We start from the raw sequence: 22371 nt of genomic DNA, 5'->3' as shown, positions 1-22371 counted from the left end.
ATTCACCTCATAAAATTGTCACACATTCGAAACATGCTCAAACCACAAAGCTGCATGGGCTACAGAGAATATACAGGGCCGTCCCAAACATGGAAGCCTGATCGGATAAGCAGATACCGACTAAGACAGAGAAAGAGAGGGAGGGGGACACAGATGGCGAGGGTACCTGAGTGCATGTATACAGTAGATGCATCGCGGCATGTTCTTTCTGTCATATATGTCTGTGGTTTCAGGGTAGAAGATCTGAGGGGAGAAAAAGAGTCATTGAGAGCAGCTTCTTCAGCAGGTCCATGACAGCACGCTAGCATGTCGCAGCAAGTGTGCAGGAGATATTCAGGGTATTAAATCAAAAGAGGGATTACACAACATAAATGTGCATTTACACGCTTGGGCATTACCTCTGTGGCACAACCGAAATGGAACATTTGAAAGGCAGCACTTCCTGACATTTTATTTCTCCAAGCTGCTATTGGTGAAAATTTTGGGCCGATACTTTTTTTTCATGCCAACCCTCAAAGTTCCCCAGAGAGGACCTGGTGGAAAATTCTCAGAGAAACAGCTTGACTATAATGGGCCACTGTTTACTTGTTCTCTTTTTTGTGTAGTGCTGAAAAGACCATTGATGTGTATGTTTTCTCATGAAAATTTGCTTCCACTATTTGTGAAGAGATATTATTATTATTATTATTATTATTATTATTATTATTATTATTATTATTATTATTATTATTATTATTATATTATTAATGAAAAAGTGAAAACAACTGAAACATTAGTTCTTCTCAGTGAAAAACTGAGACATAAATAATTTAATTTGTAGGATTATTTTTGTCAATGGCCTTGTCTACTGTGCGTTTTACAAGCCTGCTTGTTTAAGCTTAAAATGCAGTGATGCAATAACAGCCTTCTCACCAGTCAAATGTTGGAGTGGTTTTGATACTGTGCTGCAGGGCTGCACAATTTAATGAATGTATTAAACCACAACATAGTGAAGTGTAATATCCATATCACAGCAGCTGACTTTTTTTGCTGTCAAAACTTGGTTTTATACAATTCATATTCTCCAGATGTAAAGGAACGTTTGTATATGTCAAAAAGGCCCAAAAAATGGAAAAAATAGCATGAAGGTCATTTTTTAAGATGTTTCTGTGAAACTGAAGTCGTCCTGAACAATAATAAAAATTGCAACATGGCAAAGTGAAATATCCAAACACAGCAACTGCTTTCTTTTTGATTCAGCCTATAGATCATATCTGTCTTTTTCAGTGAAGATAAAATGCAAAAACAATCATTCCAACAGAAATTGCTATCACAACATGCGGCAAAATAATCACAATATGATTTCTCTTTACATATTGTCCAGCCTGACTGTGCCCTGAATAACACAGAGCATTTATATCAATGCAAACATGTACAAAGAAAAAGGTTTTCTTTTTACACAACTTTCTGAGCTGACTCTCCGACAGTTCATGGAGAAGCTGATGTGATATTCGACAAAATGAAGTTTACCACTGATTTGTCCCTAGTTTTCAGCTCATGTTGCTCACCTTTGGCAGGCCTTTCTCTGCCATGGCATTGAGCCATTGGATGACATTATCTGTGTGTCTGAAATGGAGACCTGTCGCCTGTAAGAGAGAAACCAAACATCAGCACACAACAAAACACGTTGTTCAGTTCCTCCTCAGAAAGAGTCTCAGACTGGCTCACGCCAGGAGCTGTAAACTGAGGCCGCATTCAGCCAGAAGCTAGTTTATAACACAAAGCAGGGAAATACAAACCAACAGAGACATCCAGGACTTTACAGAAAAATGTGGTGGCTTTGCGTTTTGTAGCCAAACAGTAGCGAGTTCACACATTTTGACCTCAAAACACTGTGGAGGCCAATATTATTTCATGTTTACACTTACTGTAAGACTATTCCCTGACACATATGAAAATCAGGTGAACCTTACCTCTAACATATTAAAAAGCACAAGCTCAAGAAATTTTTGCCATTTTATATATTTTCCAATTTTAAAAGCAGAAGTCTTTTTCTACTTCTTGACATTAATGTTGTCTTTGTGATATGATTCTGTTTTCTAATCTGTTGTTGCAGCCTTTTTACTGTCATCAAAGATTTTAAAACACTGCATCATTCAGTGGTTTGGTGACTCATTCCAAAAGAACAATGATAAGTTCAACAATTTCTCTTTAATCCACGACTCCAAAACAAAAGACTTAACAGGTGTGGTGTATTGTGTGCGCTGGAGGATTAGTCTCACTTTGTGTATTTTACTGACTCAGATAGAAAGCAGGTGACATTGTTGACATCCTTTCATTTTTGACCTTATTAAGCTCATGGAAGTGAACACGCTTTAAAAAAAACATTGCTATATTTATAACATCCATGCAGGTTTTTTTCTCCTTAAACTAGAGAATCACCTCATTCTAACAAGCCGGTCTGTGCATGTGTGACACTGACTTCAGTAGACGAGATGAAGGATGAAGTCAGTTAAGATTTGGGACAGGTTAAAGCTTTGACTGGAGCTTTGCTGCTTTATTTTTGTGTTTATCAATCAATTCTCAGCCTCCATCTTTGCCATCCTACATCAGACACTCCTATTGGCTCTCGTGGATGATGTCACAGACCATGAGTGTCCCATTCAGAGGCCCAACAATTAGCTCTTTGTACAGTCAAAGTAAATGGGATCAATTTGGTATTTTTCTGAGTTTACATCGTAGCAGAATAAAGACAGAGACACAGTTTCTGGAGCTAATTTTTCAGGGAGAAAGAAAAACAAGGGCTTTATCTTTCTGTAATGAGTGAGTGTGTGACATATTTTCACCTTATAGCGCGTTTGCTCACGGTCATAGATCTTCTTGATGGAGACGGTGTGTGGGGCAAAGAAGTTGCCCAGTTTGGCCAGATAGACACCGTTCCTCAGCCCTTCCTCCAGCTCTGTGGTGGGAGGCAGCTCCTCGTCCAGACAGGCCTCCATCCATCTGCAAGAAGAGCAGAGCAGACAGGCATTACATAGCACACAGTAAACACAAGACAAGATACATAATCACGCTTGAATACACAACTTAGTTCCCCTGCAGGGATAATTACTACTCCATGTTGTCAGAAGAAAATCAAGACAGCACTTTGGAGGGATTTTATTTCAGAAGGTCCTGACTCCTAGAAATAGAAAGACATGACTAATAAAATGTCAACTTGCGGCTGATAGTTACTGATCATATCTATATGGACATTTTTAGGTGATAAAAGGGAAAAACCATGACTGCACAAGTTGCAGTCTATAGTCAAATGAGTTGTTACCGTAGTGAGGCCTCAGCAGCATGATACTGAAACTGAAAAGATGGCTTTTATTTATAATTTCAGTCACATGCCGAGGAAAGAGGAAGGATGTTAAGGTGTACTTAGGTGGCGTCTTAAGCTAAACAGTATTCTGTCGAAGAATTTGTTTAAAACGTTTTTCTTTATTAGGTGCTTTCAGCGCATTTTATCTCTTTTTTGACTCTGTGGAGAGGAAATGGGGAGTCAGAGAAACTGGGAGGGACTTGCAGGAAAGAGTCACACCAGAGAGAAAGGCAGACACAATCGCAATCCTCCAGCCGATATTTCTGTCTACAGAGGTAGATGAAGTGTTCAAACTCAGATTGTTGCCATTTTCTGTCAAGTCAAATGACCATCAGAGGAGGGATGCCACAGAGTTCTGTCCTCGGTTCTTTGCTCTTTTTTGCTATGCTAATGATTAATCATGACTCCCATTGTCATTTCTTTCTTTCACATCAAGAAAAGAGCAGATAAATGGGGTTTTTTATCTTTTAAGTCACTTTCAATATTACCACATTTATATATATATATATATATATATATATACATATATATATATTACAAAGGGTCTTGTCACCCTGCGGCTGAGTAATAAATGAAACTAAGCTTCTTGAATGGTATGACTGATTTCTTCTAACTGTAAAACAACTATGTAGTCAGCCCTCAGCCTCAGCCCTCTCTATCTTTGACTGTGGTATTCTATATTGTAATGCAGCCCCATCCACACTCCTGCAATTAAACACTGCAATTGGACATTAGTGCACTAAGCCTCAAAATGTAATGCTCTTCTCCTGTTATTAATGTGTAAAGCTGGTGAAGCTTCAACATTCCTTATAGATCATCTCTCATTAACTCACAATATGTGAACCAGAAACTACTTATTAACCTTTATATTCCTCCTGCATGCACTGATGTTGGTAGAACTGGTTTCAGGTGCTGTGCACTGCCCTCAAGCAGTGTCCTACATTCCCTTGTAGAAGATGATTTACATGTTTAACTCAGAAAATCTAAATGTCAGTGATAATCACAAAATCAAAAAAATGCGAAACAAACAAACAAACAAACAAAAAAATTTATAAAAAAAAAAGAAGACTATTAGTATACCATTTCAGTTCATGGCAGGATACCTTTAAGAAGAGTGACCTCCAATATGCAGAGTATTTTAGCATGCTTATGTTAATAAAGAGGAGCATTCTCTTGATAGCTTAAACTGACAGGGGAAAATGCCAAACTGCATATGATGCACACACAACTATTTTGGTGATGTGGAAAGCATTAACTGAAACACAACTGAACTCCACCTTTCCCACATGTTAGATCCTGTGTCGAAGTCTAAATAACACTAGAGCCTGTCAAAGCTAATGCTGTATCAATGAAGCTCTGCAGCTTCAAGACAACAAAACAGCTGACATGGCCTTTGGTAACCTCCTGAGCTGCCAGCATTCTTCATGTGTGACATTTCATTTCTTCAGTCATACCGTGCAGTCACATTCCTGCGGCGTGCCCATGTTGGCCCTGGGACACATGGGAGGCATGCTGAGCTCTCACACTGGGGCAGGCCTAGTGGACTGGATTCCACCACATCATTTCATCCTTTCCCAGCAACTAAGGACATTACCAGCCCAGGTCAGTCCCCGAGAATAATAACTTACTGATCTCGGTTCATTTCACTCCTGTAATTTGTTTCCTTCACCACATCACTTGCTATGTATCAGACTGTCTTTGCTGCAAAGTCAGTCTTTCCAATTAATGTGATGATATCGCAATGTACAGTTATCTAAAGTAAATAAACAAATAGAGTTGAAGAACTGGTTTCAACAGAAACCTTTTCTTATTAGATATTATTTCGGGAGAGGGCCAGACACTCTATCAAAGATTAATAGCCTCATTCCATGAGGACACCTCCCTCTGCTCTCCTCTCTCCCACTCCTCAGTATGTGCTCTGCTTTATTTTCAAATATCACCTCTGATTACGAAAACCCAGAGTTTTTCGTGAGCTGTGAGGAATTTCACAGTGTGAGGTCAGACACAGAGGGCAAGCACGGCCTTTAGAAAAAAGTAAACACCATCTCCGTTCATCTGGTAAGAAAACGCTCTTATTCCACTGTAACGAAAGTCTCTGTCATGCAGCAACAAGTTTAACTATATCCTGAGAGGGATTCAAATATTCCTTTATTCCTACAAACAGACTCTCCCCTGTAATTCTCACATACACACACGTATTACAAGAGATATAAGAAACTTTGCTGACTCTGCTTTATTAAAAAAAAAAAAAATCAACATCAAACCTAACACAGGCCCTAACCCTGAAATAAAGCCTAGTTCTCATGGATTTTCCTAACATTTTAATGCTTGTTAAGGCATTTGGTTGTCATACAAATATGTCAAAAACAAAAGTAACACGCACATTCTGCAACCCAGCGCAGCAGCAGCTGAAACAACTTCCCTCTCAGGAAGTCATGACATGAGTTCTCCACACAGGCCTGCCATTGAGGGCAAGGTGACCGAGCTACGGAGCGGGGCCTGGACCTGCCAGCCCGGGAACAAGCTCCTGCTTTCACTCCACACTGCAACAGTGAAAGGCTCAATAAAAGACCACAAGCAAATGGCTCTTTTATCAGGGCTGCACAACCTTTGAGAGCACAAACACTGACACACCCTCCACTTAACCGGTAAACACAGCTGCTATGATTGGGTTTTCAAAATGCCAACAACAAGATTCCAACAACGTCAGACAGCAACCAAAAGATTAAAAAAAAAAAAAACAACCACCACAACTATAAAAGTGTCGTCTGGAATCTCAACAATTAAGTCACACAGTCAGACAAACAATGTGAGGGCTCTGTTCTGGTGATATCTAAAATGTTATTATAATAATACAATGTAGCTCAACATACTTATTGTAATGTAATATAAATACTATGCAATTATATTTTTAATATTTCAGCTGTTTATATATATATATATATATATATATATATATATATAGCACTTCATTCTTCCAAATGTTTCTTTATAAAATATAACTATATAGTTAGATTTTATTATAAGAATGTATGACAGGAAATGTTAAGCTGGATATTATCAAATATCTCCCAAAACATGTCATCCAACAGACATCAGAAATGATCAAAAATAATATAACAAATGGTTGCTTTATTGCCTCAGTGTTCGGCGCCGATGTCTAATTATGTGTGTAACATGCTCCAAAAAAATAATTCCAATAACACTGTCACATTTTTCATTGATGATTCTAAATATGTCTTATCACGCTGAAATAAAGCATGAATAAATAAATAATCAAGAGTTTACGCTCTTCTTCAGTCAGCATTATGCCACCAGCTCCACAGGAGCATAACTGCCACATAACTGTGGCAATATAAAGCATCTAAACGGCCTGCATAGCTAATGCTACAGACTGTGAAAATAAATCTATATTTTGGATTATTAAAATATTCAATTTACTATTCAGCTGAAGAGGAACTCCAGCTTCTCTTTGAAAAAACCCAGATGCAAAATAAATATGTAGGACCAGGGAGAATAAATAAAGAAGATGGAGTGCAACGTTTTAAAAATTTGCACAGTTCTGGACAACTGTAATGCAGCAGGCAGACATATCGGAATAAAAACTAACTGAAAATTAAAAGTAGGATACGTGTGGAACTTAATAAACAAAAATAAAGTTTGAAAAGAACCAAAAATTTTGTGCCCAAAAGGAACATGACAGACAGCAAACAGGTCAAAAACATCAGGGAATCCTCCGTCCATCAGCCTAATTTTTTGATATAAATGAGAGAAATCGGACAATCCTACAGTACAGAAATACACATCAACACCAGGAATCCCCATCTCATCCAGGAGGAAGCTGAAGTCAGAGGTCAATCTCATAGGAAGAGTCTCACTGTCTCCTCAGGAAGACACACTGACTCCTGCATCCTCCGTCTTCCTGCTGCAGTACAGCACCTCAGGTCTGCAGCACACATTTTTCTGGCTGCAGTGGGGGAGAGTGGAGAAGCAGCAGGAGCCCTGCTGGTAACATTTAGTCCACAGAGATGAAGAAACATTAGATTTCAGTTATATACTTCCCTTTTCCCTCCCGTCCCTCCCAGGGAGTGGCCTAATACCTTTGTCATTGACTCACTGTGTGGAAGAGTGAAGCCAGCTCTATGACAGTATTGTACTGTACTTGTTGTACCGTTAGTGTAACCGATCAGCCAGCAGCTGAATCCGACTTCACACGTAGCAAGTGAGGATTGTCTATAATTCAAATGACGAAACTTTCGCTGTGCATCAGATCATTCGTAGTTACACATACTAATATAACACAACCCCTGAGATGGCACCTATTCAAACGTGCTTACATGAAAGCAATGCTTTGAAAATGGAAATTTCAAAGTCAGCATCTGAGCTGCTCTAAGAGCCTAACTGGCCTCGGCTGGACTTTTGGTTTGTCAGGCAGTTTTTTGGGCATCAAAACAAATTTTGATTTTCTCCTATTTCTGAGTGTACCTGTCTGCCAGGAGCAGCAAAGAAAGACAGAAACTATGGCAATGCAGAGTTTCTCTGTATCCATGCTCTGAATTTGTGCCATTAAACATACAAGTGGAGCAGGTCAAACCCATAATGGTTAATGCGTGTTATGCTGTTAAGCAAACGCCACACTTCCCACTTACCAAAGGGAACCAGTTATGTTGTGTACTGTCATGAGGCTGCAGCAAATGCTCATAATTACCAGTTGATTTGTGAGCTTCTGGTTCTGGTTCTGGTTTCTTTGGCAGATGAAACAGGTGAATTAATAGCGTCACCTCCGACCTCCAGTGCCTTTCTGTTGGAGGTCAGGTTTTCAAACAGAGCTGTAAACTTAAACTAGAGTAGAACAAACCCACCCACCACTCGAGCCTTGGTTCATGCTGAACCAGGGAAAGCGACCATGTATGTGTAAACATACTCAATAATGCACGTCTGACCATAAACACACAAGACAGGCGTGACAAGATCAAACACGATGCTCATTCTACACTTAAGTGTGATGGAGAGTGGGAGAAAACGGTTGACAGCGGTGCATAGTGTCGGAACTTGGCAACATTTCCTGTTCTGCTTGTCCCTGGAATGACAATACCGTTGTGGCTGCATGGGTGCAAGAAAGGGAGGCCTTGTGTCTACAGAACAGCTGCTGAGGCGTATCACTTGTGTGTGGTGAAGAGTGCGGTGGCTCTTCTTGTGCTGTCGGACAAGTGACCACAACACCATAGTGCCCAGTACCCCTTACTTTCACTCAACAACCTCAGCAGTCCCAGTTACACTTCACACAAGCTTTTACAGACAGATCTGATTTGATTGGATCTATTTCATCCTATTTATTTGTTGTTGTTTTTTTTTTCTACTGCACAGGTACGTACCCACCCAAGGTGGTGCCCATGTAGTATAAAAGCCTGAGTCCACTCCTGACACAGATGAGGAAAATGCTGAAGAAACAACACATTGCTGCAGCTAAGTGTCAACATGCCAATACCCTCCAATCTCTTCCATTGTGATGCTGCATAATAATTCAGGTCTGGGGTGTGTTCAACATTAAGTGAAATTACTGAATCGTCTCATAATCTCAAATCAAACCAGTGTTACGTGACAAACATTGTGTCTAAAGGATATAGCTCAGAGGCATTAGAGGAAGAAAAAAAAAATGACAGGAGCAAGCACACAAATGAGGAGCAAGAGCCAAGTTGTGAAAGCAGCTGGGCCCACACTGTACCCGTTCTGTTTCTGAGGGAAACGTATACTCAGTGTGTTAAAGTTGGTTGAGGGGGTGCTGGGATGCTTGACTGTTGATGATTTGATATGATATGATATGATATGCTCTTTGAACATTTAAAAATGGTTTCAAGGAAAAGACAATCAATGTTAAATGTAAGATCAGATTAGGGTAGGAAACTTTGGCTCCATTAAAAATATTAAAATCCATCTGCTCTTTATGTTTTATATCTTTGCATATATATTTTATTAAAAAGCTACAAAAGAGACAAAAGTCTTGGCTTTTTGACACAGGATACAAATGTTTAAATATGTTTTTCCCTTGATGAAGTTTGTGGCAGGTTAGTAGAAGCAGCACTATTAATGGCTGTGATCTTTAAACCCACTCTGGTCTTCGAGGCCTCCTCCTGAGAACGATTGACCCATCAGGTCACATATGACCAGCAGCGTCACAGCCATCACTGTTCCTGCTGTTCAGCTCAGGTCATGAGAGCAAATACCAGCTGAGCGCCCAAAAACTAAGCTGCAACAACAGAAACGTCAAATTGCTGGCTCTGGGAGAAGTCAGAAGCAAGTAGGAGGGGGAGGGGAGTATCAGCCAAATGAAACTGCTGTCTCAAAGTTTCCTGGACTGTTCCTGAAATCCAAACTGGAAGAGTAACTTGCAGTTTCAGGTTTCACAGGTGAGCGGCGGTGGTGGTGGTGGGGAGGGGTGAGAGTGGAAGAGCTCTTCAGGGCCATTGGCTGTTGGACTGTGTGACTCACCCATTCCTCTCGGATACCTCGGCACCTCCCAGAAAACAACCAGCGGCAGTCATTTTCCCTACAATCTGAGTGCAGCACTTCACACCGCCAATTTACAGCAAAATAATGTTCATCTCAACAGGCTGAGCACGTCATTCTGCTCTTTCCCCTGACTCCCACATGTTTTTAGCTGCTTTATACATTTTTTCCAGTGCTACTCTTTCCCCTTTACCTTCTCATACCATCACCCAAAAACATCCATCTTTCTCTTAGTGGTGTCAATAAGTTCATCTCATTTCTCAGAGACAGTTAAAGCCTCAGTGGGCCATTCTGTCTTCTCTGAGTCATGATAATTACCACCTGCTTTAATAACCTGCATTCTTCTGCTTATGCAGAGGAGAAAATTTAAAGCCTCAACTAGCGATAATTTTGGTTGTCAATCAATCAGCTGCTTATTTACTGCTGCTGTACTTATAGTGAGAGAAAATAACAAAACATAGTTCTCAGATTTAAGTATTGTTCAACCAGCAATGAAAGATTTAAAGTTAATTTTCTTCATTTTTCCACTTGCACTTGATGGGAATTGTCGGGTTTGGAAAGCGTATTTAGATAACTTCTGTTGTGAACAGGCACCATATAAATAGAAATTTTATTGAATTTACTATGTGATGCAGCAGCAGATCTTCACATCTGGAACCAGAAAAGCAGCTGGAGCCCAAGAATCTAATCAGTTAGCGACCAAGTGTTTAATCTCCGAATCTAATAGACAAAATCAAGATGTTTCCTATTTGGATACAGCCGAACAGAAAGCTCTTTATCAGTCAGATGAGGAAAGGTCGTTATTGCTGTGCCAAGTGTTGAACACATCACTCTTGTGCCATTGTTCTCCTGTTGGCAAGACAATGTGGAGGACTCGGCGTTACGCAAGAGTTATTGCAGCAGCAGAAGCAGCTACACACAAGAGTGTGTGGAAATTGTTTAAAAACAGGAAATTACAGGCAAAGGTCCAGAGCTGGAGAGAACTGGGCCTTGTCCTGCAGTGGAGAATATGGAGCCTCTAAAGTTTTAATGCTGGATTTTAATGTTGAAATGAGGAATTATTTTGTAGTATTTAGAGTATTTAAAAATACGCAGTGTTTCAGTTCTTCAGCTCAGTGAGCAGAAACTGACCCTGACCACACCATCATGTCACAAAACTGATGTGCACTGTGAGCACAGTCAGCACTGTGGTGAAACAGAGACGCTCCAGCCTACAAGTCCTATTCTCCAGACCTACCAGAACACAATATCACAACAGCACGATGATAAAATGCAAACCAGCTGCTCCCTGGGGCTGAATAATTTACTGTGCTTTTAAAATTATTAACTACATGGAAAAACATCTGAGGATAATGAATCAAAGGGCTTCAAAGTATAAATGTACTTTAATTCAAAAAGCACTCAACTAAGCACATTCTCCTTCACGGTGCTGAACTCAGGTTATTGTTATATTGTAAATACATCAATAATTGAGACAGAGGCAATGTCAGAGATGTTTTGCTCCCATGGTTCATTTCTGCATCGATGCTCCACAGTCAGTGGCACAGCAGCATTTAGCTATGGCAGCATTTTCGTGTTAGTGACCTTTGGAGAAGCAGCTTCACTTCACGAGGATGTGAAACACACATCAGAACACACGACGACACTCATGCACATAAACGTGAAAATGCATAACAACACCAGAGAATGAACACATTACCTCACTCACCAGCCAGTGATGTAACCTGATAAGCACACAACTTTGCTATTTTTTCTTACGACGACGACAACTATTTCTCAAGGGAAATTTCTATCATTCCTTAGTGGCACTTACTTTGACACAAAAAATTCAAGCCTCTTTAGAAAGTGGGGTTTTTTTTTGTTGTTGTTATTTTTCAGATTTTTGGCATCTTCCAGTCAAAACAGCTGTGTATTTAACAGACAGTGGTAGATCTTTGCTGAAACACAAACACAAAAATCAGTGCTGGTTTAATATGACCTAAACAGGAAGGATCAACAGTAAAATCAAAGTCAGAGGAAAAACACACATACATCCATGCAGGTCGGCAACGGTTTTTGATTCGTAAGGATATAAACACTCAGAGTGAAACTCAGGAAAATATGGAACCATTAAAATGGCTTATAACTGTCTAACAGTTTAATGAGAATTGAACGGGACGCCTCCTGAATGCTGGAAAAAACCCACATTCTGTCTCACACCTCCTTGTGAAGCACTATTTCTGAATACATACAGAACTGTTTGCTTTTCATACACAGCCACAGCTTCCCGCCTCATGCACAGGAGTAGAAATATCAAGTCCAAGCGCAGCATTTCTAGAAAATTGGCACACAAAGTCACCACAGAGACAGCATGAAAGCCTGATTGGGTCTGAGGTTGGAGAAGAGCCAATGCTGCAAAGGCAGGTTACTGTTCAGCGTCTGCTGGACGTTTTGACAGCTTTATTCAGTGTGTACAGTCAATATATCTCATGTAAATAATACGTGGTCCGCTCTCTTTTTGGAGCGTGGGAAATTATAGAAAGATAATCATCAGGGGTAAAATAAAAAGGTAATGACTATGTTTGGTAACAAAATGTCTCATGTTCAATAAGCTCAGACAGAAAACACCTCAAAGCAATTATGTTGAGTCCACAGGACAGATGGGGAGTGGTTGTCATAGTTAATGAGCTGCAGAAGGGGTATGTTTATTTATTTCATGTTTCCCAGGAGCTGGTATCACAAGTATTTCAGTTTCTTGAATGCTAAAGGACACTTCAACATTCTGGGCAATCCACTTAGTTGCCTTGTAGCTGAAAGTTAAAGTTAAAGAAATTGGAAATATCTCTTAAATTAGGAAACAGAGAGTCTTGCTCAGTTTGCTAAATCTGCTCAAACACCAATTTCTTCAAAGGATAAAATTGTTCCATAATGCTGATACTGAATCCGCACAGCCTTCTCTGAGAGAGGCCATATCTTGGTTGAATGCATTCATTTTCATCATTTTGCTCAAATCCATAAACTCTTGTGACGTTTCCAGGCCCTGTCATTTGAATCAATTACACAAAATACCAATTAGAGAGGGTTCTGACAGCAGAAGCATCTGTGCATGCTGTAAACAGGCCTGAATGGGCACCAGCCTGTCAGCACGGTGCGGGGGGGGTTTGGTTGGGGGCCTCTGCGACATGAAGCTACGCAGCAAATGAAGTGGATTAGGGGAGTTACAGCAATAAGAAAGGGAGGTTGACAATGTAGGTCTGAGACGTGCTCTAGATGCTGGTGGCTGACACACTGCGGTCAGTCCTGTTGGTTGTCCTCCCTCTGCGGCACTATTACAGTGGCTCACATTGTTTAATGCTGTCTAAACAACACCACGCAGAATTACTACTGAAGGAGGAGAAACACAAACACACAAAAAGGAGCATCAGGATTCAGTCTGGGTAATTCCTATAATAATAATAATAATAATAATAATAATAATAATAATAATAATAATAATAATAATAAGAGCACTACAGAGATTTTGCTAGGAGCTGCAGGTTACTTTAGTTTGATACATTCAAATTCTGCAATTTCCCAGCCTGGGATAAATAAAGTATATCTATCTATCTAAAAAGTACCTAATCATGAGTCAGTTTAATCACACATGCAGCACCGTGTCAAAACCAGAGGAAGCTCAGAGAAGCACCTGGAAACAGCTGAGGGCAACAACACACCTCATCTCAACTCTCTGTGGAGCTGTGGTAATTTCACAAGACAGGTTGGTTGGTATTTGCATATTCACGAAGGCCCACTATTTCTGAATTATTAATGATTTTCTTTTTTATTAAAATGAGTGCAGGTGAATGGAGTGAAGGACAAATATGAGAGTATGGTCAGGCTACATATGAGGGCAAAACACTGAAACACACTTCATTGTTGTTCAGTGTATCATTAATTAGAGTTCAGGGGGTGTTAAAAAGTGTAAAACCCTTGGTCTCTTTTACACCCCCTACACATCCCTGTTGGACACTGCAGACGCAACAATCCATCAGCTCATATTCATTTTCTCATTGATCAGAACACAAGATTTAAAATCAGTTTTAAATGGCCCAAGCCTTCATCATTATTGTTCACTGGGTAATATGAATAAAGCTCTGTGAAATTCAGATTTATTTTATTTCATTTATTCTTTACAGTTATATGACTGTTTATATAGCCATGCATCACCATACTTTTATTCCAGGCTGTCCTGAGAAAATAGAGACGTATATAACTAAACCGTCGAGCAGGTGAACTGAAATTTGGAAAAGATGACATTTAAGAATGGTTAAAAAAAATAGTGCTACATGATAAATAGAGCACATTTTATAGACTTCAAGGCCCAAAAGCTCCTGATTGGAAACTAATGCCCCGTTTTCTAACTTCAAGTAGAAGTTAGAAGCTGTCTGTTACGTACCAGTTCGTTAGAAAAGCTAAACTAGGATGTGACTCTGCAAAATCTAATGGGCATTTGCAACAATCAGACAAAGCTAACGCTTTTTTTATTCTAGTTAAAAAGAGTAGGAAAGGAAAAAAATTCAATGACAACAAAACAAAAAATTAACACTTAACAGTTATCCTACAATCTGAAACCCTCCCCAATTACGATTGCTCTCTGCTCTACTCCACGCCATAACACAAATCTAACGCTCATCTTCCACTTTCACTCTGCTGATGAATCTGTAATGAATCTGTCTCAAACGTCTAAGCCCGTCACTTGCCAAAAACATCTGCTGAGCTTCACTTCACCGCACTGTGGCGAGCGGTGACAGGAAGCAGGGATGAGACACGTGGAGGACGAGCTTGAGAGATGCGCCTGACATCCTGACCTCAGACAGCACTTATTCTGCTGACATGCTGTAGCACGGAGAGAGGATGCACCATTAGCACCGTGCATCGACCAATACACGGACTTATCGCACAGAAAAACATGCCAAAACTGCATTCCCAGGGCGACTGAAGGAAGAAGCCAAAACGTGAGAGCGAGAGGAAGGGAAAGCTTCATTAGCAGGAGGGGGAAGTTTGTGTCCTTTCTTTCATTGTAAGCTGTTTGCATCCTTAGGTTTGAGCTGTTGGTTGGACATTTGGTGCATTTTATTATAAATTTAACAAGTTTACATTTACCAGAAAAAAAAACTGGCAATAGACGAGTGATAAAGAGAACAACATTCCCCCAAAACTGAGAGTTCGGGCATCACTTTGGAATGTGTCCCTTCTTGAAAAGCCAGCAGAAGCAGAGGGATTACTGAGAATTCAAATGCAGTCTCAAACATGGAAATGAGAGCGATAACCTTATTTGCATCTTTGTCTTGACAGGCCATGAGCAACAACCAAGTTCATCCTAAAGTCCATCACGCTGCTCTGACACAACCATCCCCGCTAAGTTTACAAGTGTAAATGCTCTCCCACTCATAGACATTCCCATCATACCTCTTAGAGGTATGATGGGAATGTCTTAGAGGGATGCAGACACTCTGCACCCACCTCTGCACCCCCCAGGCTCAGGTGTGACCAGCAGTGAGCTGGTTTATCTCCAATCGCAGCAGTCGACAGGCAGATTCTCAGTGAGGACTCCGTGCTCGTAAACACCAAACACAGCTTGAAGGTTTAATTAGGAGGATAATTGAGCAGCAGCGTAGAAAGAAAAGAGATGTGATAGCGCCGCCTCAGGAGTCATTGGCCCGTAGATAAAGATTCTTTTAGAAATACAAGACTGTAAATCATCTGTAAGTCATCTGTAAATCTTTACCTGTTTTTAACAAATATATGGTGCTGTTTGTCATGCAAGTGCCAAACCAGTTTGGCAGTGCAGATGTTTGAAATCATTGATATGGAGGATGAGGGAGACCCATCTTTCACTATTATTAACAAGGTCAAGACTGAACTTTCACTCTTGAATTACATGAGGAAACATGCAGTCCTTAAAGTGATTAAGAATTAATGGGGATTATCATGTGACAGGAATAGCTGCTTTTTAAAAAGGCTCAGTCTGCAAGACCGAAGGACGTAGTGTACGTGACATGACCTGTAGGCTTCTGGCTCAGATTTGGGCTGCTCTATCATCTTCATTTTGGCAGCGCCAAAGTCTGTCTAAAACCCAGCTAATCCAAATATGGGCTAAGAGGAAGGGCAGGGTGCAGGCCAATTTGTGGCAAGTTCACAACTCGACTCTCTTATAATTTAAACGGATGCATCATACTAAAATTCAGAGTCATCATGGGAGTGTATGGGGACTGACTGGGTGTTGGAGCAACACTTGTGGATATTGGAGGAACTCCTCTGTGTACTTCTGCCTTGCCTTCTTTTTCAGCCTGTGGCTGTCATTTGGATCAGTCTCAAAAGTCAAACTCTGCGATCAACAGACTCTAATTTCTCAGCAGCAGCTATGAAAACATCATCTTATTACACATTGGCTTGGTGAGACAGAGATGAAACCATTCAGTGAATGTCTGCTTCCTAGGCTGTGGTTGGTCCAGCTGCACTCAGACTGGCCCACACCCTGAGAGACATTACACCATCTGAACCCGACAACGCGGTGTGCCAAGAGAGAAAATGTCATGAACACACAGAACGTAAAAAAAAAAAAAAAACAAAACAAAACAGCTCAAGCTCTTTTCTGCGTTTTTGTATTTTCTTCCTGTATAGTAGAACTTGAAACATGACGACAGCAGAAAAAAAACTGACAAAAATGCAATCCAGTCAGAGGAGGTGTGGAGAAAGCGGTGTAGGCTTTGCTCTTTGATGACTGGAAAAATTAATGTTGTGATTTTAGTTTTGCAACAACTCTGCTGAGCAACTTCCTTCACACAGCAGGAAGAGAAATCTCAGGGAATTAGGGGCAACACAGAGAGAGATGACAGATCAAGGACAAAGAATGGGCCCCTCAAGGAATTTCCCTGAAAATCAGAGGTGGGTGACAAAAACGCAGCAGGTGAAGGATGAGGGTCAGATGCAAACACACAAGCACGCACACACAAGCATGCACACACCCACTCTGCTTAGTTATTGGTGTATAAAACGTTTCGCAGCAGAACAGCACGGACCTCAGCACTCACACCGGAACCTGTTGCTATGACAACTGTGGGTTTCTGTGTTTCTGTGGCAACAGCGGGAGATACTTAAATCAACAGGGACTGAGTCATTTCCTGTCTCGCACAATCCTTCCTCTTTTGAACCAGCAAGCCTGTTGAGGGGTCGACTCCCGAGGTACTAAAAGCAACCATATACAGCCCCTAATAATCTCAAGCAAATGTCACTGACACACAGTGTGTGTGTGTGCGTGCGTGCGCGTGTGTGTGAGTTTGTAACAAACACAAAGCTGTGCCAGAAGCTGGATATGATGTTTTTTCTGAAATCATCTGTTTTCACTCTAATGAGCTGCACTTTGACCTGAACTGAGCATTCAGCATCAATCTGCTGCTCAATAAATCTGCATTTACATTTACATTACGAATATCTTCACACATCATGTCCAGACTCAGAGTTGGGCAGCATCTGATGGAGCTTCTGAAACAGCATTACACACTGCAGTTCTTCAACTAAGATCTTCTACAAATCCAACTTAAAATATCACCAAAACTCACACGTAAACGTAAACATAAACTCACCTGTAAAATTTTACAGGTGACAGTTTAAAACCGAGGGCCACCCATTAGTTTGTGAGCTGCAGCTTTGTAATTTGGCCCTGGTCATTGGTCATTAGGTGGAATGCAGGTTTAATACAATCCTGAACATCAATTCTGTTACAGACTTGTAGTCTCTGTATTGTGAGTTTGAATCTGAATTTTATAGTAGAATGTGTGAAATTCTATTTTCTACGACGCCAAAATGTACCAACTAAAAAAAATCCTGCATTGTCTGCACAACAATTCTAGTTATTTATGAACTGTCTACAGGGCACTAAATACATTTATGAAAGATTCAAATGGAACCAAACGGGACTGTAAGATCTGCAGGAGCAGGTCAGAGCCCAGAGTTAAATCTAAACAGGTTGAAAAGTCTTTAACCACTGAGCTATGCTCATTGTTGGAGCTCACACAAACTGGAACCTCCTTAAGAAGCTAAAATCTGCCTTCATTTAAACTTCCTCTTTAATTATATATATCAAGTTTTCTCATCACGTATTCTCTTATTACGCCTATTTTTTTTATTAAACAAAGCATTAGCTGCTGGCCTGTTGTGACTACATGGCTGTCACATTTAGAGGAAACAGTTTGCAATGGGCCAAGTCTTGACTGAAATCGGGATTATTACATCAGATGGTTTTAGTAGCTACTTGAGTCTTGATGGGTCAGACATGACACTCAAATCAGAGCCCAGTCCAAGATATCAACACAAACCTCAAAATCAGCAAGACTGACTGCTTTTCCTCTCCTCTGAACTTCAAAGTGAAAACTTGTCTGAACCCAGATATGTGTGTGATTTTTTACAGTTTTCCATTGGAATAAGTCCGGAAAACTGCATTGAACAGATTTCTAGATGAATCATGGACAGCAAATGAAAATGCAGCAGTTTCGAAAAGTGCAATATGAAAAGCAAAAACAAAAAATTCTCGGTTAATGATCAAATTGCAAATATTTGCTTCTTTGCCTGTCTCGTTATTGTAAAACTTATACTTAGACAAACAATTTCAAGGCATCATAAGAAGTCTCTGCAAATTCATCAGTACTAGCAATATGCCATGCACTTCTCTGGAAGGATGACCTCCGCTGAGTTAACCAGTGTCAGACTGATGATCTGTGAAATGTAGCAAAAGCTGTGCTGAATCATCAGACTACACAACAAGATGGAACCTCATGGCAGGAGGGGGGTTTTCCAACGGGACTGTGAGTGAAACACCTTCTGGCCTCTCACCTCTTTGCCTCCTCCAGGTGGCACAGGTACTCGTAGGCCATGTTCTGCTGCCGCCGCTCATCCATCTCCTCTGCCGTGAGCCTCTCCACGCCATCCAGGACAGCTGGAGACAACAAAAACACACACAAGGGAAGCTTCTTACAGGAGCAGTAATGAAATTATGTTATTTCACAAAATAACATGCCTCCGTTATTATGATGCTGGGAGAGGACCTCTCCACAGCCACCGAGGTGTTTGACAAAAAGGAGACCGGCCTCATTTATTAGTCATCTGTGCAGCCTGTTAACACATGAGCTCAGTCTGGCTCAGGGATGGGCTGTATGATGTGAACTGACTGTATGATGGCTTTGTCTGTAAATGGCACAGTTATTCATATGCTGCAAACAAAACAACAATGAAGGAGGGGGGGGGGGCATTCTCATGAGATTACACAGGACAGCGTTCCCCAAAGAAGTGTTTGTTTTTTTCCCCCACAAATTATAGAGAGGGGGGGGGGGGGGCAGGATGAGGGTATGCAATACAAAGAGGCCCCTATTTAACCTCCTGTCACATCCCAGGTGGGAGGTTTTAGCCTCACAGCTCAGAAACTGAGCAGTGAAAAGGCCTCAGTTTCAGGGCTGGAGTAGAGGGATCTGTGTGCTGAAAGACTCCTTCTAGTCTCCAACACCAATGTTTTATTTTGAAATCCTGATCACTGCGATGTAGAAATTGAATTTTATGGGCGGTAATTGCGGGTTAGTTTCTCTCATCTCTGTGCAACTGATTCTTTCCCCCACCCTCGTTAATTTTTGGCAGATGTTTAAACGGACCTGGGCTGTAAATGGTAACTTGTACTTAGTAGGGGCTACAGAAAAAGTTGAGTAAACTCCAAAAGCAACCCCCCCTCCTTGTGTCTCCTCTCTGCATCGATGAAGAAACGCGGAAGTCCAAATTATGCTCAAACCATGCTGTCAGAAAGAAAAGCGTCCAGACTGAGCGCGCCTTGAGCAATCAAATCGGACTTTTTCTGAAGTTTGTGGGCAGATTGTGCACGATCAGGGCTGAGCTCTGGCTGGCTGGCATCTCAAGGTGAGGTGTGCAGAGAAAGAGTGTGAACTTACAGCCATATCTCGGCCGGAGTCCGTCTGTCTCGTCTGAAGTTGACATCCTCGCGTCGCCCAGATCAAAACTTTACGCGTCGCTCTCCAAAACTATCCGGAGCGTTAAAAAAGTGTGAAAGCCGACAGCAAACCGAGCGGGACCTCCCGGCCCTGCTGTTCCTCCTCTGCAGTTTGAGCTGAGACTTCTTCTTCTTCTTCAAACCCTCACTGATGTCACTGGGTGTGTTCTTCCTAATCCTGAACTATGCATTTCAGGAAACGGAGCTCAGCAGCCTCCGGGAGGACTCAGCTCCGGCGCAGCGCCCCCTGCTGTCCGCACCGAGGAGGCCTCGGCCCGCCAAGGGGCCCCCGGGGGCCCTCCACTGGGAGTTATGTCTCTGGCTTTACTTTTAGGCTGCATACTCGTATCTGAGGGAATCGACTGTGTGATTACTGTCACATTCGTTTGCTCAATATTTCTTTTGAATGCAAGGATTAGTTTTCCATGAACATATTTTTTGTTTTCGGTGAACTATTTGTTGATGTTTGGACGTATGAAACATGATTCGACTCATGAAATGTCGCCGCTGCTACTAGTGTATCAATAGAGATCTTTCTTAAGCCAATTTAACTTGCGCTTCTTTTTATTTATTTATTTTTATATTTATCCTCTATTTATTCTTTTATTCTCTAGCATCTGGTTTATTTTTCTTTGCATGTGTTTTAAGTTACATATTCTTTTGAAATTCACTAAGCACTTTTTAATGCACTAAAGGTACCTTTTGTGATGTATCCATGAGGCACATAATTTTGTTCAACATCTAATTATATGGTGAATGATAATAAGCTGGACCTTGACCCTTGATTACACTGAACCAACTAAATTTGAGTGTGAATCTTTGAAAAGACCTTGTGAGACAAAGTTAAGTAAGTTTTCCACCATTGCTTCCGGTCTACACCACAGCACGTTATTTGTTTCAGCTGGTGTCAAGTAATAATTGAGCTCCAACTGCAAGTTAAATACACGAGCTCCAGGAGAAGCTTTTACTGTCAGATACTTGCTTCTGGTGGTTGACATGCAGAGATGATTGTCCCACTACAGTAACTAATAAAATGTATAAGAGCAGATCTTTTTCATAACTAAAATCTCTTCAGCAGCTGTAGCTGAAAGTTTCCTTCCTCTTTTCTCAGGCTCAAAACTTAAAGGTCAACAAACAACTCCCTTTCAATGCACAATTCAAAGGGGGGATTCCAGTGAAAGAGTGATCACACTTATAATTATATCAGCAAAACTTACTTCCCCAGTGCAGCCAATGATATCCCCGATCAGAGCCCTCCTGTTTGGAACACATGCTAGTCGTAACACAGGCCTTCTGACTTTTTTAAAACTTTATTTAAGCAGGTGAATCCCTCCCTCTTAGGTTAGACACACTCATATAAAACAATACTAAAAAGCACTTTACCGTGTGTAGGGCTATAACACAACTCTCAATGAGAGGAAGAATTAATTTAAGCCAAGAAACTATTTGTAAAGAAATAACATGCAGTAATGTTGCTTGTATTGGGGCTTTAATTTAGATTAATTTTCCTCTGCCATCATGCGCCAGACAGGTCATCTAAAATTAGTATTTGATAGTGACCTCTGCAACACAGATAAGAAATGCTGCCCAGGAGAATCTGAATGGAAATGTGTTCAATATGCGAGGCCAAACAAACTCTGGGCTGATAAAGAAGTGGTGAGAAAAGAAATTTCTGAAATAAAACACTAATGTCAGTGTAAATTTCCTCACAAGCTTTTCGATACGCTTGGTTGAAGAAAGACAAAAACTGAGATACCTATAACATTTAGCAACATCTGTTTTCTTCACCTGAGTCATCACATATTCAACAGTGTGTGAAGGCAAGAAGATTATAATATTATCATTATTATTATTATTGTTTTTGCTGTAGTTATTATACAATGAAGTTTGGAATTGCTAAGACATTAAGAGCCTGATGGAGGTTAATTGCTGACAAAACAAAAGTCTGACAGCCAAGAAACAAAGTGCTGGATGATGAAGAAAACAAAGACACTAATGAGACATGAGGCTTAGTGCAGATGAATAAGAGCTCATAGGTCAGTTTCCCACGTGACAGCATCTTGTAAAATATTCATTAATAAATCCTTAAACAATGGTTGATTGTTTTTATTGGATTGGAAAATAATCTCTGTCTCTGTGAGAATGTGTCTCGAAGCCGAGGTCGTGTTGACCCCAATCACATCACCGCTATTTTCAGACAGTAAAAATCCCTTTTGTAAACATTACATAACTGTTCCCAGGATCAACTCTTCTCCGGCGCATTTCATTGTTATTTTCAAGTGTTTTTGTGGTGGGCTTGGCTGTAATCAGTAACATTAAAGATGACCTGTAATACCAGACCTCGCCCCAAAACCTGAAAGATCTGAATGGGACACAGTTGTTATCAGTGATATCACACTTGAATTCCTCCTGTAGAGAAACAAACAGTAAAGCACCATACACACACACACACACACACACACACACACACACACGGCTATACTGTGCATCTATATGCTGACAGTGTGACAGT

The 22371-nt window shown here is 40.7% G+C and overlaps 1 protein-coding gene across 1 annotated transcript in view; it reads right to left on the bottom strand.

Annotated features, from left to right (window-relative positions):
- The window catches only part of iqgap1 (IQ motif containing GTPase activating protein 1), a 38825-nt gene extending 18979 nt beyond the window's left edge, over positions 1-19846 (bottom strand). Inside the window, exons 1-5 of the mRNA XM_029497677.1 lie at positions 19801-19846; positions 18701-18803; positions 2826-2982; positions 1548-1625; positions 167-243 (exon numbers count right to left, since the gene is read on the bottom strand). Of these exons, the coding sequence (XP_029353537.1) occupies positions 167-243; positions 1548-1625; positions 2826-2982; positions 18701-18803; positions 19801-19846 (461 nt within the window). The remainder of the gene's footprint in view (positions 1-166; positions 244-1547; positions 1626-2825; positions 2983-18700; positions 18804-19800) is intronic.
- Between the last annotated feature and the right edge of the window lie 2525 nt (positions 19847-22371).

Source organism: Echeneis naucrates, chromosome 3 (genome assembly GCF_900963305.1).
Source record: "Echeneis naucrates chromosome 3, fEcheNa1.1, whole genome shotgun sequence".
Classification (NCBI taxonomy): domain Eukaryota; kingdom Metazoa; phylum Chordata; class Actinopteri; order Carangiformes; family Echeneidae; genus Echeneis; species Echeneis naucrates.
The sequence above is the reverse complement of the archived record's forward strand: the minus strand, read 5'-3'. Positions and strand labels throughout refer to the sequence as shown.